At 40.7% G+C, this 16,480-nt stretch overlaps 1 protein-coding gene across 1 annotated transcript in view; it reads left to right on the plus strand.

The window, feature by feature from the left end:
* The first annotated feature begins 6,332 nt into the window (after positions 1–6,332).
* The window catches only part of HEPACAM (hepatic and glial cell adhesion molecule), a 73,235-nt gene continuing 63,087 nt past the window's right edge, over positions 6,333–16,480 (plus strand). Inside the window, exons 1-2 of the mRNA XM_075280092.1 lie at positions 6,333–6,462; positions 15,428–15,769. Of these exons, the coding sequence (XP_075136193.1) occupies positions 6,378–6,462; positions 15,428–15,769 (427 nt within the window). The 5' untranslated portion in view covers positions 6,333–6,377. The remainder of the gene's footprint in view (positions 6,463–15,427; positions 15,770–16,480) is intronic.

The raw sequence follows: 16,480 nt of genomic DNA on the forward strand, positions 1-16,480 counted from the left end.
TCTTCAAACTTCTGATTATAGGATGTGACATATTTTGAAAAGTTTATGTTTATATACTTATTTCATATATATGGTATTCACATACAGCCAGTACACAAGAATATATACAGTTAAGTTAAAGACAGTCAAGTATGTTAAGTCTTGTCTCTATTCTTGGTATTGGAGGTATCTGAAAGGTTAAAAAAGGACACAGGAGTCTGTGAAGAGACGAGGTGTTAAGAGGAAACTTTAGTCACATAAGTTTTTATGAATAAAGGGTTAATATTGTGTCTCAGATAAGGAACACAATGATAATTAATAAAGTAATGTTCAAAATAAAATTATTTCTTATTAAAAAGGATAATAAAGTGATTAAACTTTAGAAAATGTATGATAAGTATGATAACACATTCATATAGGAATATATGTTTAGTATAATTGGTGAAAAGTTCTAACTAAAGAATAAATATAGTGATTGTCTATAGAATGGTAATTAATAATCACATTATATTTCAGAGTTATGTTGCAATTTGTCATCACAAGTAAAGTACACATATATATTCATACATATAGATATAAAGATATATATGTTGATATATGATGTTTATATAGATTATTGTATCCAAAGTACTATTATCTGATAGTTTGATAAATGTATTGAATATCAATATTTTATAAGTCAAATATAAATATTGATACAATATAAAGAGAAGTATGATATATAAATGAATGGTATGGTACACTGTGATATTATAGTTTAGTAAATTGCCTAATTTGGCTTGGTTATTAGGGAAGGAAAACTTATCTTCAATCAAGTCCAAGATTATGATAAAGTTTGATATCAAATGTTAATAAAAAGACTTTAACAGTTACAAGAAGAAGATGTGCGGGAAAAGACAAAATCTGAAGGTATGATGCTATATGCTTAAGCTTATGCCAAGGACTGTGTTTAAAAACTATTACTGGAGTTTGGAACCTTTGATCAGCGGATGATTGGACAGATATAAAGACGTCCTCATCAATGTTTGGTGGAATCCTCTCTATTTCAAGACTTCAAGTTGTTTGGTGAGCAAAAGGGTTGTGAATGATAAAACCCGAACACAGATATTGTGTATCCAAGAGACTGAGATTCCAGGACTGAACCTTACTGACAAGCAGCAGGGATGATGTCAGAATTCACACTTGCCTTGCTTTTGCAGTATTGCTCCAGAAGTGTCACATGATTGTACAGTGACAGGTGGTCAAGGGAATTACCAAAGGAAACTCCTCTACAGTCTATGTCTTGGTGAAGTGAAACATATGGACTTTGTTGTTATATCAATATCTTCTCAATATGAACTTTAATGGACAATGTTATAATATCTGCACAACACGGAGGAAATCTAAAGGACTTTAAGTCAAGAACTACATTTGTGGTAATAAGCCTTCTATTATGACGGAAGAAGAGATGACCAGAAGACCAGACGATGAAAGAAGAGCCTTCATCAGGTGTAGGTTAGATAGTGGATCAAATTGTTTCCATCTTTGATCACAGTTTACCATAACATACCATAACGTTTACTAATGTCAAAATGTATCGCAAATTGATGAAATTATTATATGGACAATTAATGAAAATTAAGTTCCAGTATTCAGCAAAGAAGAAAGAAGATATAATCTAATTGAATGAATATTGTTGTATGGTATATCTTGAGAGTTCAAACAGATATTTCACTCTCAAAAGGGGGAAATGTTAAATATTATATATTTACAATATTCTCTAGCAGACATGGGGTTAACACTCTACTGACATCATAGTCTTATATTTTGGGTGCATGGGTGCGGTTAGAGTAGACCATTTTAGAAATCTCCTTACATAGCTACAAGATGGAAGGTAACACCCACTCTCATGAATATAAATGAGTAAGAAATACACATGTCGGGGTCTGTCTTTGGGAAGACCAGGGGAAGACCAGGAGGTCTGTCTTTGGGAACACCAGGGTGGGTGGTCCAGGCAGATGGACATCCATGGACGTCGTAACCAGCCCAAGTCCACCAACCAGATGACAAGCATGAACCAAGCTGTAACTACAAGATATCCAGATGATTTAACTTCTCTGAAGATGTAAGCTATTGACAATTGACTGATATTTGTGTTATTTGGACATTTTCCCTGTTCCTGTGTTTTCCTTCAAGATATTAATAAACCTCTACACTGATTTATAACAAGCTGACTTCTTCCTATCGTGGACAAGGCCAGGTCCGGATATTTAACAGTGGACACAAGTCTCACCGGCAAATACAAGATATTTAACACTAACACACACCTTCATTTCCGCTGATAACATCTTTGATACAGCCCGCCATGCATAACCTTCTTTGGATAAACTGTTATGCTCTGTTGAATTACTTTGTTTGCATTAGAATAGGGCCACAATGTCACATAAGTTTCAAATTATATTTTTTATGGTTTTGGATAAAGCTTGCACAGTGAAAAATATTATACAGTGATATATCCTTTGCTGTTGTATTAATGTGTAACTGGGCACATTTGAAGTTAACCACATGAGGAAAGCTGAGTAAACCTCTCAAATTTCAGCATTAAGGGGGGTTTTCCAGGTAAATTTTTTATTTTTTTTAAAAGGTCTATTAGTGCTATTAATGGGTTAATAAGTGTTCCCTTATAACATTAGTAGTGTTTTGAGTGATTTCTGGGTTTCTCTGGGAGTATGAGAACCATCCACCACGTAATAGCAGGTCCGCACTCCTTAGGCTTGGTAAAAATTAACTTTTAATCTGCCATTTTAAAACTTACATAACACAAACAAAACGTGAAAAAAGTTCAGAAAAAAGACATAGTGTTTTAAAAACGCCAACGCGTTTCGAGGCTTTACAGTCTCTTAGTCATGGCCATGACTAAGAGACTGTAAAGCCTCGAAACGCGTTGCCGTTTTTAAAACACTATGTCTTTTTTCTGAACTTTTTTCACGTTTTGTTTGTGTTATGTAAGTTTTAAAATGGCAGATTAAAAGTTAATTTTTACCAAGCCTAAGGAGTGCGGACCTGCTATTACGTGGAGGATGGTTCTCATATGAAAGTTGCCTCATTCAGTCCAGGGGTTAAAGGCCATGCACCCAAGGGAACATTGGACAAATACTTACATGGTGAGGTCGAACCTTTTTTTTTTCTTCTTTTTTGCATTTCTCTGGGAGTGCCTAGCATATTCTGCATTTGTTTACTTGATTGTAGCTTCCTGCTGCAATGAATTCTGGTAGTTGTAGGCTCTTACACTATCTCATTCCTCCCCCCTCCCTCTCTAACACCCCTATCCTGTCTCCCTAGCGATTCTTCCCACTGCTAGCCCTTCCCAGCTCACTTAGTCCACCCCATTACCCTATTATACTTTACCTGGCTTCTTTCTGTCTTCCTTCAGCGGGGAATGTGCAGCACTGTGCCATAGCCTTCAATACATCTCATTTGTGCAGGCTCCCAGCTTACACAATAGAGATGTACTGGCAACTTCAGCACTAAGTCAGGTCACTGGCTCTATTGTGCATGCACGTGCCAACATGAAGGAAGGAGGAGGAACTGTTCCCTGGAGAAGGAAGCTTAAATAGGAAGAAGATAGGTAAGTATGATGGAGTGGATATGGGGGGAGAGTAGTAGTGACAAGTTGTTTCCAAAAATGGGGAAATAGATTGTCAACGGATAATCAGAAAATGTCCCTGGGGTGGCCTTTGACCATCACAGGGATATAGGTAAATATACATTTTTGATTAATAATGTAATTTAGAAAGTAGGAGAGGGGGAGGGTGTTTAGATGTGTGTAGGGTTTTATAGTTATCCAGACAAACCCTTTAAGGCTTTAGCAGAAATGCAACATATAACTCCCTTTTCTTTTCAGGCCACTCTTGACTTTGGCTCTAAAAATCATACCAAAATCTGCAACAACAAAAAGAAGCTTTTCTGCATTATGTTACCAAAACCCAGCATTTCAACCCAGCCCTGCTAATAGGTTAGAATCATTTACATTTTAGATTAGTGTGAAGGAGCTGTTTGACATACCTGTGATCACCTTTCTTCTTTTCCACTCACGCCTTGTGAGTGTCAGAGTTTATAAGATAATATGAAACAAGCTATATAAATTGTATATATTTATTAACCCAAGGGGGTCGGTACTAGCCACTAACATATACAGAAATATACATAAATGGATAATCAAGCGAATACAGGTAAAAGCACAATACAATGCAGAAAATAAAATGGCAATAAAAGATAGAAAACGATAATACCAAACAAAGTTATGGTCTGGTTCGCAGAGTCCTCACTCCTAGGCGCCAGGGCGTATGCTTAAGTCAGTCAAAGAGCATTTGTCCGTTACATGCTGTCCAGGTACCAAGAGACCTTTTCCCCCCAGGTGAGACCATATACTATCCTGGTCTCCTCCCTTGAGTGATGTGACAAGGAGGGGAAGTCCCACCCTCGATCTTGAATCCAAATAATTGTGAACAGTCATATTTCCTCATCAGATGACCGTAGTGTCCGGCAAGGGGTCTGATGGGGTTGAAGGTGAGACCCCCATCATGTAGACACCAAGAATGACACCCCAATTCCCTTTGGTTAATGAGTTCAGTGTATGGACCTTTTCCCGGCTCCCAACAGCACTGAGTTTGGACTGGAATTGTGCGCCTTGGTCTTGCACACATGAGGAATTTATTGGTGTGACTGTAGAATGTCCTCTTAGGGAAATATTATCATAAAACTATATTTCCTTTGTAGTTTTGGCTACAGCCACAAAGTTTGGTGTTTGTGTACTCAGAGGTTTTTCCCAATACAAAACTTTAGGAGGTCCCCCTGCTGTGGTAACAAATTTAGCACTAGTGTGCCAACAAAGGCCTATGGAAGTGACCTTCTGGGGATCAAAGAGTTCGATTACAAACTAGAAATACCACATTCATGAAGGCAAAAGGGTTAATATAAATCACCAAAGAAAAATGCATGCCTGGAAATACATGACTGGGCTCTCTTCATCAAAGTTAGGATCATCTAAAACAGAATTTTCCCATTGCATATTATTGCCTATATCGCCAAGATATTGCCACTTTTGTCAATACGCTATTTGGAGCAATGATGGTATTGCCACTTACTTCAGAAAAAGCCTCATTGTTGCAAAGCATTCATATGCATATTGACAAAAACAGTAATGGAGGCAGCAAATCACAAGACAAAAATATTGTTTGATTTAGGTGACCCTAACCTGTCTATATATGGGATTAGATTGATATGCTGGATTATGGTGACAGACTCCCTTTAATGATGCCATATTCAGTTCCTGGGCTCCAGTGCAAAATCTGTATACAAGAATTATAGTACTAATTTTGTGATATCATCTTGAGGCCCTCTGAGGTTCAAGGTGCAACCTTTGCCTCTGTATGGTTCATATCTACACCCCTTCCTAACTTGTTACTCTTTGGCCCAAGACTTCTGAACATAAAGTATTTTCACTCCAGGGCTGTGGGAAAGCTGAGTGATGCTCTAATTTCTAGCTATATTGTAAGCAGCATTACGCTAGGTTCACACCTGTGTTGGGGTTTCCGTTAACCAAGTCTACTTTAGGACCCGAAAAACAGAAACCCAATATGCTTAAAAAGCGGTTACTCTCGGAAACCTGTGAACCCCATGATCTATAATATGGTTCGCGGGGATTCTGCCCAAAAAAATGCAGAATGGGGGACAGAATCCGCAAATGGTCACAGTGCAGATGTGAACCAAACCTTAGTAATTACCCAGCTTTCCTAGACTCCTGAATCTAATCAGTTATGTTTAGGTACATCCCTTGCTGTTATAGTTTGTATTATTGAGTAACTTGGCAGTTTTGCAGTACGGGGTAATAGGAAAGCTGAGTGACCATCCCAGCTTTTTGAGAAGTTGCTGCATAAATTTTTACTACTTTTAGGGGAAAGGTCTTTTTGATTTTCTTTCTTCTTGCATTTAATCCCACCCCAGCGAGACAAATCTACCATGAAACAATCTGAGTAACACATCTCTTGCCTGACAGCTCCATTCATTCTTGTGCCCACGAGTTCCGTTCCACAACATCTGGATCCCCTTTGCCATCCTCCGTCCATCTTCTAGAGAATCTCATTTATAAAGGGATGCTTATAGTTCACTGACATCTATCTTTTTTGAGGGTGTGGTCCCTTTTACCTTATCGGGGGCTCTTGTTATTAAGGGTATTTATAGAATTCTGTTATGTTTAAAAGGACTTGGCATAAAAGTAGTTGTTGAAAAGTGAGAACAAAGGACAGAGCCGCCTCTATTCAGGAGACGCTGGCACAAGACACTGAGCAGCACTACAAGACGTGCCCAGCGTGGATAAAACATGCAAATCACTGCTGGGGCACCAAGCTAAAACCAAGATGAAGACAGAGCGAGCAGGCGACCTACGGGCTCTTAGCTGCCCAACTCTCCTTCATCTACTGTGGATGTTGGCTGTTTATATAGGTGAGATGCTTATGCACTGTCTGCTGTTAGATGGTAAGCTCTTGAGACAAGGCTTATTTTAACTTAGTGGAAGTTTTAGTTTATATTTATAATGTTTGGAGTTTTTTTTGTGTCTCTTATAGGATGTGCTCTTTTGCTTTGTGACTTTCTCTGCACATTTCCTGAAAATTGTCATTGTGACAGTTACTTGTCTGTAAGTTAGCCATTGCTAGTAATTAAAGAGGGATTCCATCTTTGACATTTGCTATTTCTATCACTTCTCTGTGTCTGTCACTGCACTGGGAAGCAATGTAGCTCTTACTGTTATGGGGTATTGTGGCTGGTACTGTTATGGGGTCTATGTGGTCGTCACTGTTATAGGAGCACTGTAGCTCTTTTGGCGGTTCTGTGAAAGGGTTTTTTCTCATCTCACTGTTTCAGCAGTTTGCCTGTTGTCTCTTCTTCTCACTTCCTGTATTTCTCCCCCCTTCCTTCTTACTGAACGGGCACTGAAGTAACACAAAACTTATGCAGATCAGATAATATGCACATGCCTGTAGAGAAGACTCAATGTTATCTGTGTGTTTACATAGAGAAATAACAGACTCGGCTTTATCAGCAAACTACAATTAGCTGTACTGATTGAGTGACATCACTTGTCCTATCTCACAGGTCTGCGGTTATGGTAATGCTGTGCAAACAATGAGTGGAGTAAGGTCACATAGCAGGCAAACAAAGCAGCATTTCGAAAGCAATATATTTAGGAAAAGTCTTCATTTTACATAAGCTACCAGTATAGATCAAATCCTTGAGATTGGACCTCATTGTGACCCATGGTGACTGGTAAGTGCAAGTGTATGCTTAAAGCATATCTCCAATTATAAAAATAATACAGAAATGAATAGTACACATAGAAATAAAAAAAAGCTTTGTAATTTAACAAATAAAGTCTAAGGAGAAGGGAGGGGTAGATGAATGCTACTGGAAAACACACATGACAGCTGCTGCTGTTACACTCTACTACTCTGTGATTGAGGGGGAGCTCTCTTAATACTGCTATGCTATAGATAAGAGGTTACCATTGCACAGAATGAAGCAATAAATCAGTTCACATCCTCCTCATCCCCCTCCCATCTCCATTGAGCTCTGTGTGTGAGCAGGATACGGATTCTATGTAAACAAACAGGCTTATTAGGAGGAGGAAAGCAACCTAATAAGTGGAAAAGGAAACAGATCTTACTAAGATATATTACAAGGTCTCTTATATTCACATGCACTATTCGTTTATGAAAAGTTGTTGAAGTTACACATTTTGTACATAAACACAGAGCTGCCTAATTTCTGAAGTTTCGTGAACAATATTGTCCTCGACATTTGATGATTTGTGCCCACTGCCCCTGAGCTCCTAGGCTGACATGCTTCATGCTCGCGGGTTACTCCTCTGTCCAGTATTGAGCAGAGTCTCTGATGCAGGGACAGACATAAACAGGATTTAGCAGATTTTTATGTTACACAACAAGTTGTATTCAGCCTCGAAGCAGCAGGTAGTGGGGAGGGGTGGCACTGGCGCTGATCCTACTGTCCTAACAGAGCAAGGCTACCTCACTAAATGTTCCAGCCACTTGATATATGGCCCTGTTCTCTGTATTTTTCCCCAATGTGTCTTTATTGGACATGGTCTTGATTTCCTGCCAAGCAAGCTTCCTGAACTAAGGGAGTCCAGCACCAGTGACAACCAGGAGAACGTAAATTGCTAGCACTGAGTGAGGGGTTTAATCGAATGCATGGGCTCTCCGAACTCTGTCCCCCAGTCTCCCCTTGTGGCACTTTCCTAATGATCTTCTCTTGACTCTAAACTGATGGTCTAGTTACATCTTAGTATATAATTATTTTGCCCTTCTTGTAATAGAAATCATCTCTCCTTGTACTTAGTAAGGTTACCTTCACAGTACTGTTTTAATGTCCATTATAATTTCTGACCAGGGACAGGATCAGGACAACAAATGTTAAAACGGCTAGAATTACAACAGATATAAATGGGAAACTTTCTATTCATATATTTGTCAGCATCTGTTATTGTTGCAATAAAAACATAAGGTCTCTTGCATCAACTGTCCATTTTCTTTGATGCAGAAAAAATGTCAGCAAGTTGCCGAGTTTATATTTATACATGGCAGACAATCTGAAAAAGCAGAACTGCAATATAAAGCATAAAAAATGCAGCCAGAGTTACGTAAGTCTCTAATAAAAAAGGAGATGAATTTCACACTACATCAAACTTCAATAGACAAAATGTCGGTTTAAGACTGGTGTGTAGTACATCATTCTTAAACATCAGCTACGCCAGAGTGAGATGCACATATTGGCACATCTAGCATGGTGTGTGCACCTGAAGCTAAGGAATGGCATAGATACCAGTGGATGTTTGATTCAAGTTTCTGGGAAAATCATGTTAAAGAGGACCTTTCACCATATCCGGGCACAGGCAGTTCTATATACTGCCAGAAAGCTGACAGTGCGCTGAATTCAGCGCACTGTCGGCTTTCCCGATCTGTGCCCGGTGTGAAGAGCTTACGGCCCGGTACCGTAGCTCTTCTATGGTCAGAAGGGCGTTTCTGACCATTAGCCAGAGACGTCCTTCTGCCTCGCGGCGCCAATCGCGCTGTGCTGTGGAGCGGGGAGGAACGCCCCCTCCCTCTGCTCACACAGCTTGTCCGTAGACTAGCATTATAAGGAGAGGGAGGGGGTGTTCCTCCCGGCTCCACAGCACAGCGCGATTGGCGCCGCGAGGCAGAAGGACGTCTCTGGCTAATGGTCAGAAACGCCCTTCTGACTGTAAAGCGCTACGGTACCGGGACCGATAGCGCTTTACACCGGGCACGGATCGGGAAAGCCGACAGTGCGCTGAATTCAGCGCACTGTCAGCTTTCTGGCAGTATATAACACTGCCTGTGCCCAGATATGGTGAAAGGTCCTCTTTAAATATATATTATTATGGATAGATTCTCTGGAGCAAATATCATAAATTGCAGGCACTGGCTGTAAGCTAGCTGTTTAAATCCTACAGCACTGAGGGATAGTGTTATGGAATTGCTAGGACCGCAATTCCCCAGTAACTGTTTGAACCCTGGGACGAGACACAACAGACAGTGAGCCCTAAGCTGAAGCCCCCAACTTTCCCTTCCTATTGCCAGGCCCTATCCTACGTAATAGGCGGCAACCACGAAGACAGTCCCTTCCTGTATAGGTGAGACACAAAACACAGACAAGATGGACAACAAAAAAGGGAGGTCAGCTAGCCAAGGGTCAGTAACAGTCGAGCGATGCAGTGCCAAAACGGAATCCAAAGAATAGTCAGTGAGGAAAGCCAAAGGTCAAGGATGAGAAAGCAAGCAAAATAGTGACAGTATGGAGCGAGTATGCACAAGGCAATAGCAAGCATAGGTGTGAATGAGAGCCAAGGTTAAATAGGGAGGAAGAACCCGCCCATGGAGCTGACAGGAAAGCTGCTGTCAATCACAGGGCAAGACCAGATTAACCATTAGAGGAGCAGAGACGAACAAAGGCAGAAGACGGGTGTGGTGCAAATACAATCACAGCAGTAGAGCCGTGTTCACACAGTGCGACCAAAAACTTTAAGCCATGAACCAAACTGCACACACCTCCTGCGCCGCAGCACGCGAGCAGAGGGCGGTGCAGAGACCCGAACAGGCAGAGATGTTACAGATAGATCTCAGAATTTGGTGTCCAAGTTATCGCCACAGAAATTAATGCTCCACAATCAGAAGCCAAGCCTGAACCCAGAATAAATTTATAAGGAAGATCATAATCAGGAGAGTGAACATCCAATTTCAATCAGGGAGGTAATGTCAGAGCCAAAATCAGGAGATGAACAGATTTCCAGTATCAAACCAGATGTCAGTATTTAGCAGTGAAGCACAACCCATCATGATAATTGGGGCGTAACTACCGGGGTAGCAGCGGTAGCGGACATTAGGGGGCCTGGAAGGCCACTGATGTGTTTTTGTTTTGTTTTTTTTTAATAGTGTGTACAGGGGCCACTATGGGGCATAATAGTGTGTGCAGGAATGCAGTTTGTGCAGGGGGACATGTGTTGGTGGGGGGGCCCATGTCAAATGTTCGTCTTGGAACCCTGCCATTCCTAGTTACGCCACTGATGATAAGGAAGCCAAACTAGGTACAACCAATAAAAGTCACATAGCTAAGGATGAAGAGAGTTTACTTGGAGTCTGTCAGCACAAAATTGATATATAAATTAATCAGAGTACCTTGTGGAGCTGTCAGTACATGTTACAGTACTGTACTTCTTATGCTCCTTTCTTGTAAAAATCATCCTTCAATCCCTATGCAAATGAGCAGGAAAGTACTTTAGGGGCGTGGTTTCAATCAGTGGACTTCACTATTTGCTGCTGCTCAGCCCCGCCCATTAACTATACATCATCAGACATGCACTGTATAGTTAGTGGGCAGAGATGAGCAGCAGATAGTGAAGTCCATTGATGGAAAGCTATGCACTTAAAGCCCATTTCTGCCCTTTAAATATGTGTCCTCAGCTGCTAATGGGATAAGCATAGGAGAGACCTGACAGATGCAGAAGCTTCAAGAATTGGCACGGTAACCTTAAAGTAACAGCAGCTAATCAGAGATGTCTGACAATTTAGCTGTAAAGCTCCGTTTTCTCCAACCACTTTTTTTTAGAATAGTGAAGAGCACAGCGCAACTAGAGAAAATTTCAGTATTTGGCACAAATAAATATTACACCATAAAGTCCCACAAATGTAGCTTAGCTCTACTTTACCGAAACTCAGCTAAGAGCCCTGAACTTTTCTCTCAGCATTTTTCGAGCATTTTCAGGGGCAGAATCGCCGAACGGAAAACCAAACACAGTGCACTCACACACATATACCAATATCAATGGCAGCCCCTGCACTCTGGGATAGTTATGTTGGGGACCATGAAACCCATTCTAGTGTCAGAACTCTGTCCATATTTTCCTAGGAACGTTGTAAATAAGGTTAAGAGTCACCATGTTCTCTAAGGTCACAGGTTCATAAATGTACTTTATCTGTTAACAATGGCCTGAACCAATACAAGATAGAAAAGTGTTTTCACAACACAGAAATTGTCCATTAATGAGACTATGGGTAAATATTTATTGAGCGGGGTGTTTAACGGTGCAAAAGGTCAGTGGGCAAAGCTGTGGTCTGCGGCTGTATTCTTGTTCTACTTGTGAGTGTCAGTAACTTACATAATAGTGAATGTAGTGTTGTATTATTCCATGGGACTTTATCATACATACAGACATTGCAAACCTTGTTTATTGGTGTTAATTTGGTGTTACACCTTGTTGAGTGATGTGCTGTCCAATAATGCGATGTGCTGCATTGCTGTATTCCTGGCAGATGCACAGTGTAAGGAGCAACTGCAGTTGCCCCTAGAGGTTGTACTGGGGGAGCAAGGGGGAGTTTTGGCATGTCCTATGGTACAACCCTGTGCTGTGGCATGACACGTGAGTTATTCCAGATTGAGAACACGCTATATATAAGCAAGCCTTTGCTTATATATATATTCAGTTTTCCTGTCTTACGTCGTCTTGATAAGCACCCACTTTCTATGTCATGAAAAGCCAGAGGCCTTTACCATGAGTGTGGGTGGGAGTATCTGAGAGAACAGGAGTGACTCTTGTTGCTTCATAGAAGCCCTGATTGATGTAGGGCTTGTGATGTTTTCTGAAAGCCCTGGTTCACATCTTTGTTCGGTAATCCGTTCGGGGAATCTGAATGGGGACTCCCCTGAACAGACTACTGAACGCATTGGCAAGTGGTGTACAGTGAAAGCACATAGACCCCATAGACTCCACACAAGTCATGCGGACAGGAAAGTAGATTGTGAACTACTTTTCTGTCCGCGTATTCTATGCGGAGACCTGTGGAAAGCACACGGACCCCATTATAGTCTATGAGGTCCGTGTGCTTTCACTGTACACCGCTTGCCAATGCGTTCGGTAGTCCGTTCAGGGGAGTCCCCATTACCGACGCAGATGTGAACCAGACCTAACATACTCTTTATTTCTACAATCAAGATCAGTGACATTTTGGTTCTGGTTTACAAGCATTTGGTGGTTCTTTCTGACAACTGCACTATACCATTGCTGAGCACAGCGGCATCACAGCTTGGCATTGGAACACGACATCAGTATTCCACAATATTCTGTGAGCGATACCACAGCAACTCATCCACAAAGTAGAGGGCAAGTAAAGTTATAGGACGGGGTCAACAAAGGGCTGCATTGCATGCTGCATAATGCTCATCAATGCCCTGCTGACTCAATAACCTCCTCTGGTATTAACATCAGCACACAAACTGCACAGGAAGCTTCATGGCATGGGTTTCCACGGCCAAGAAACTGCATGCAAGGCTTACGTCACCAAGCACGATGCCAAGCATTAGATGGATTGGTGCAAAGCTCCGTACCACAGGACTCTGGAGCAATGGGAACATGTTCTGTGATGTGATAAATCACGCTTATCTATCTGGCAGTCTGATGGACGACTCTGGGTTTGGTCAAATGCCAGGAGAACATTACGTGCCTGAATGCATTTCCCAACTGTAAAATTTAGTGTAGGAAGAATCGGTGACAGATTGGGAACTTATATGTGATCAAAAGGAGCAGCCTCCAAGTTCAGTAAATGACCAGTTAGCCTCCAGGAGTAATAATACTATGGGGTTGTTTTTCTGGGCTGGCTTAGGCCTGGGGCAGACGGGCAATATACTTTACTAGGAAGATACCATCTGTCCTGCCTTTCAACCCCATATATAATTCATAATCATGATTTATACTTTATCCATTGTCTTCTATGAAGAGACCAGCCAGGATTTCAGACTTTTATTGGTAGAGCTCAGTGAGCCTGAACTCTGGGCCAATAAGGAGTTGACTCACTGACTGTCCAGTAATTCCTATCCCTCTTAACTCAGAAGACAGGTGTATTACCCCCCCCCCCCCCTTTTTCCTTTAACACATATAAAAGGAAAAAAAATAAAGTGAAACAAATACACATTATGGATTCCTTTGTCCAAAAACGCCCAGTCTACAAACCTATAAACATACTTTTCTCATACAGTGAACGCTGTAACGGGAAAAAAATCCAAAGAGCTGAACTGCCATTTCTTCACTGTTTCGCCTCATAAAAATTTGGGCAAAAAGCAATCAAAGCAATAGACATTCCCCAAATTGGAAAGTACATTTGGCCCCCACATAAAAAGATGCTTTATGCACCCAGGTACATGGAAATATAGAAAAGTTAGAGGTGTCAGAATATAGTGACTCCAAAAAATTTTTTAGATTTTTTTTTTTAATAGTTAAAAAAAAAACGAAATTTGTTATCCTATACTGACCCGTAGAATACAGGTGATATGTCATTGGTTAAAAGCCACATATAAGCAGTTTTTCTCCAATTCCATTCTGAATATTTTCCAGCTTCCAGTACATTATACAGGATCTTAAATGGTAACATTAGGAAGTATTAGCATTTGGAAGGTGGGGAGTCAAAAACGAAAATCAAATAACGAAAAATGGCGGAGGGGGTCAAAATCACTTTCCTTATTGACTGACTAAACTGTATGTTGCACGGGCTTGGCATGAGTGGGGCCATATATGGATTTGATCACCGCTGCAATACATATATACAGTGTGTGGGATGATAGTGATATTTCCCACAATAGGATTATGTGTAATAATATTACTGGAAATATTAGTCATTACTTTGTCATAGATTTTACTCATGTAGTTAACATTATTTTCTACATGAAAAAAAAAATAAAAGTAACAATCTTGCATTTAAGAACCTACATTATGGTCATCACCCCAAGACCACACAAGGTTTTATTAACCTGGACTTTCAACCCCATAGGCAATAATAATAATAATAATAATTAATTATTATTATTATTATTATTATTATTTTAAAACTCAATGCCAAAATCACATGTAGTGATACACAGCTGTCATGTTAAATTTCAACTTTACTCCAGGCTGAAGGAGACTACAGTCTTGGCAGAAGTGAATGGATGGAATGCAAGGGCACTGGCAATATATTCACATCGAGTCCTTGGGGGGCCCGGTGATCAGGCTCTCCAGTGAACACACCCTATACTATGAATAGGGGATAAGTGTTAATAACTGGACAACCTCTTAAATAGGGACAGATTTAGATCTGCCCTGGTATGTATTATACCTTACAGTATTGAATTTAAAAAATTTATTTTGGTCTTGTTTCTGGACCTAGCATTATTGAAGTTGTAGGAACCAGGGGTTAAATGTGTGTCAAGGAGAGCTCCAACAATTTGGCGGATACTATAACTTTATGGGAGGGATACCCCTTCTTTAGTATTTCAAGAAATAGAACGAGTTAAGTGACCGGTAAGGGGCAGTGACCATTATAGGAAACTTTGAACAGAAAAACGTATTGGTTATTCGCACCATTTGGTTTGAATAGACGGCAGGATTTAATTTTATATTAGGTTTAGTCTCCGTCTTAGTTATTATATATTGCTTTTGATATGTGTCAACATATTTGTTTAAATCTATTTTATTTTAAGTAGATCATGTCAACAAATGTGAGGCTTGTGATTGGCCAAATGTATGCTTTTAAGATCACTTGTCTATAACCAGCTGTATGCTGTGACTAAGGCTTGAAAAGCGTAAGCGATAGTACTACACCTGTTCCTGTGATTTTATGGGAAAAAATAATGTTGCTGATTTTAATGGTTGCTGGTTTTTCTATTATGTGTAACCCCTTAATAATGCCTATGAATTTCTAATGGGATGCCATAAAAGCTCCTGTAGGCATAATGTGTGGGTGTCCTAAGAATTATCTACACATAGTGATGGATTACTCACACTAGCTCATGTTATTGTATAATGAAATTCTGTAACATTTCAATGTTTTCTGGTGTTTTTCTGCAGATCTAGTTGAAGTTGTCAATATCACCAGTCACGTCCAGCACATCCATGGAACCTATGGAAAGTCAGCCCTGCTCTCAGTGCAGTACAGCAGCTCCAGCAGTGACAAACCAGTGGTCAAATGGCAAGTGAGGAGAGAGAAACCCATCACTGTAGTGCAGTCTGTGGGTACCGATATAATTGGGAATTTGCGCCCGGATTACAAAGATCGGATACAGATTTTTGAGAACGGATCGCTCCAGATCAGCAACCTCCTTCTGTCTGATGAGGGGATGTATGAGGTGGAGGTTTCTATAACAGATGACACATTCACTGGAGAAAAATCCATCAATCTCACTGTGGATGGTAGGTTTATCAGTGATGATAGAATTAGACGCAGCCCAGGGCGTTCTCCATCTGCATACCTATGGGAATGAGGGATATATGTGATATCATGTGTAGAATGGAAGAAAGTGTAGATTGTGTAGAAAGAACTTACCTTTCCATTGGTTCCCCTCTGTAATCTTTCTGTTGCAGCGAGGTGAAGTTATAGATCTTTGAAAGCATAAAAAGTCAGTAAGTTAACCTAAGTAGTCACCAGCCACATTCATTGCCTCCATAACATTACTAGTCAGCCACATACATTACCACTATGCCATTACAAGCCACAGTGCCTCCATAACATTACCTGCCACAGTCAGCTTTCCATTCACATTTTGTTCAGGCATCGATGCACTTTACCATACTGATTCACCTATCAGGCCCGGTTCACATCTGTGCATGGGTTTCCATTCGGGGAAACCGCTTGGGGACCCCCCGAATGGAAACCTAATCCACATAATTGGTTACCTAAGGAAACCTGCGGACCCCATAGACTATAATGGGTCCCATGTGCCTCCCATGTGGTTTCCGCGCGAAAAATGCAGAGAGAAAAGTGTTGCTTGTAGGACTTTTCTCTTGTGCATTTTTCATGCAGAGAGGGGAATGGAATGGCCTGGACACAGATGTGAACCGGACCTTACAGTGATAACAAGGGTTATAGAGTGAAGGTTGTCACAACCACACCCCTCTTACTAG

This window comes from Leptodactylus fuscus, chromosome 6, assembly GCF_031893055.1.
Source record: "Leptodactylus fuscus isolate aLepFus1 chromosome 6, aLepFus1.hap2, whole genome shotgun sequence".
Classification (NCBI taxonomy): domain Eukaryota; kingdom Metazoa; phylum Chordata; class Amphibia; order Anura; family Leptodactylidae; genus Leptodactylus; species Leptodactylus fuscus.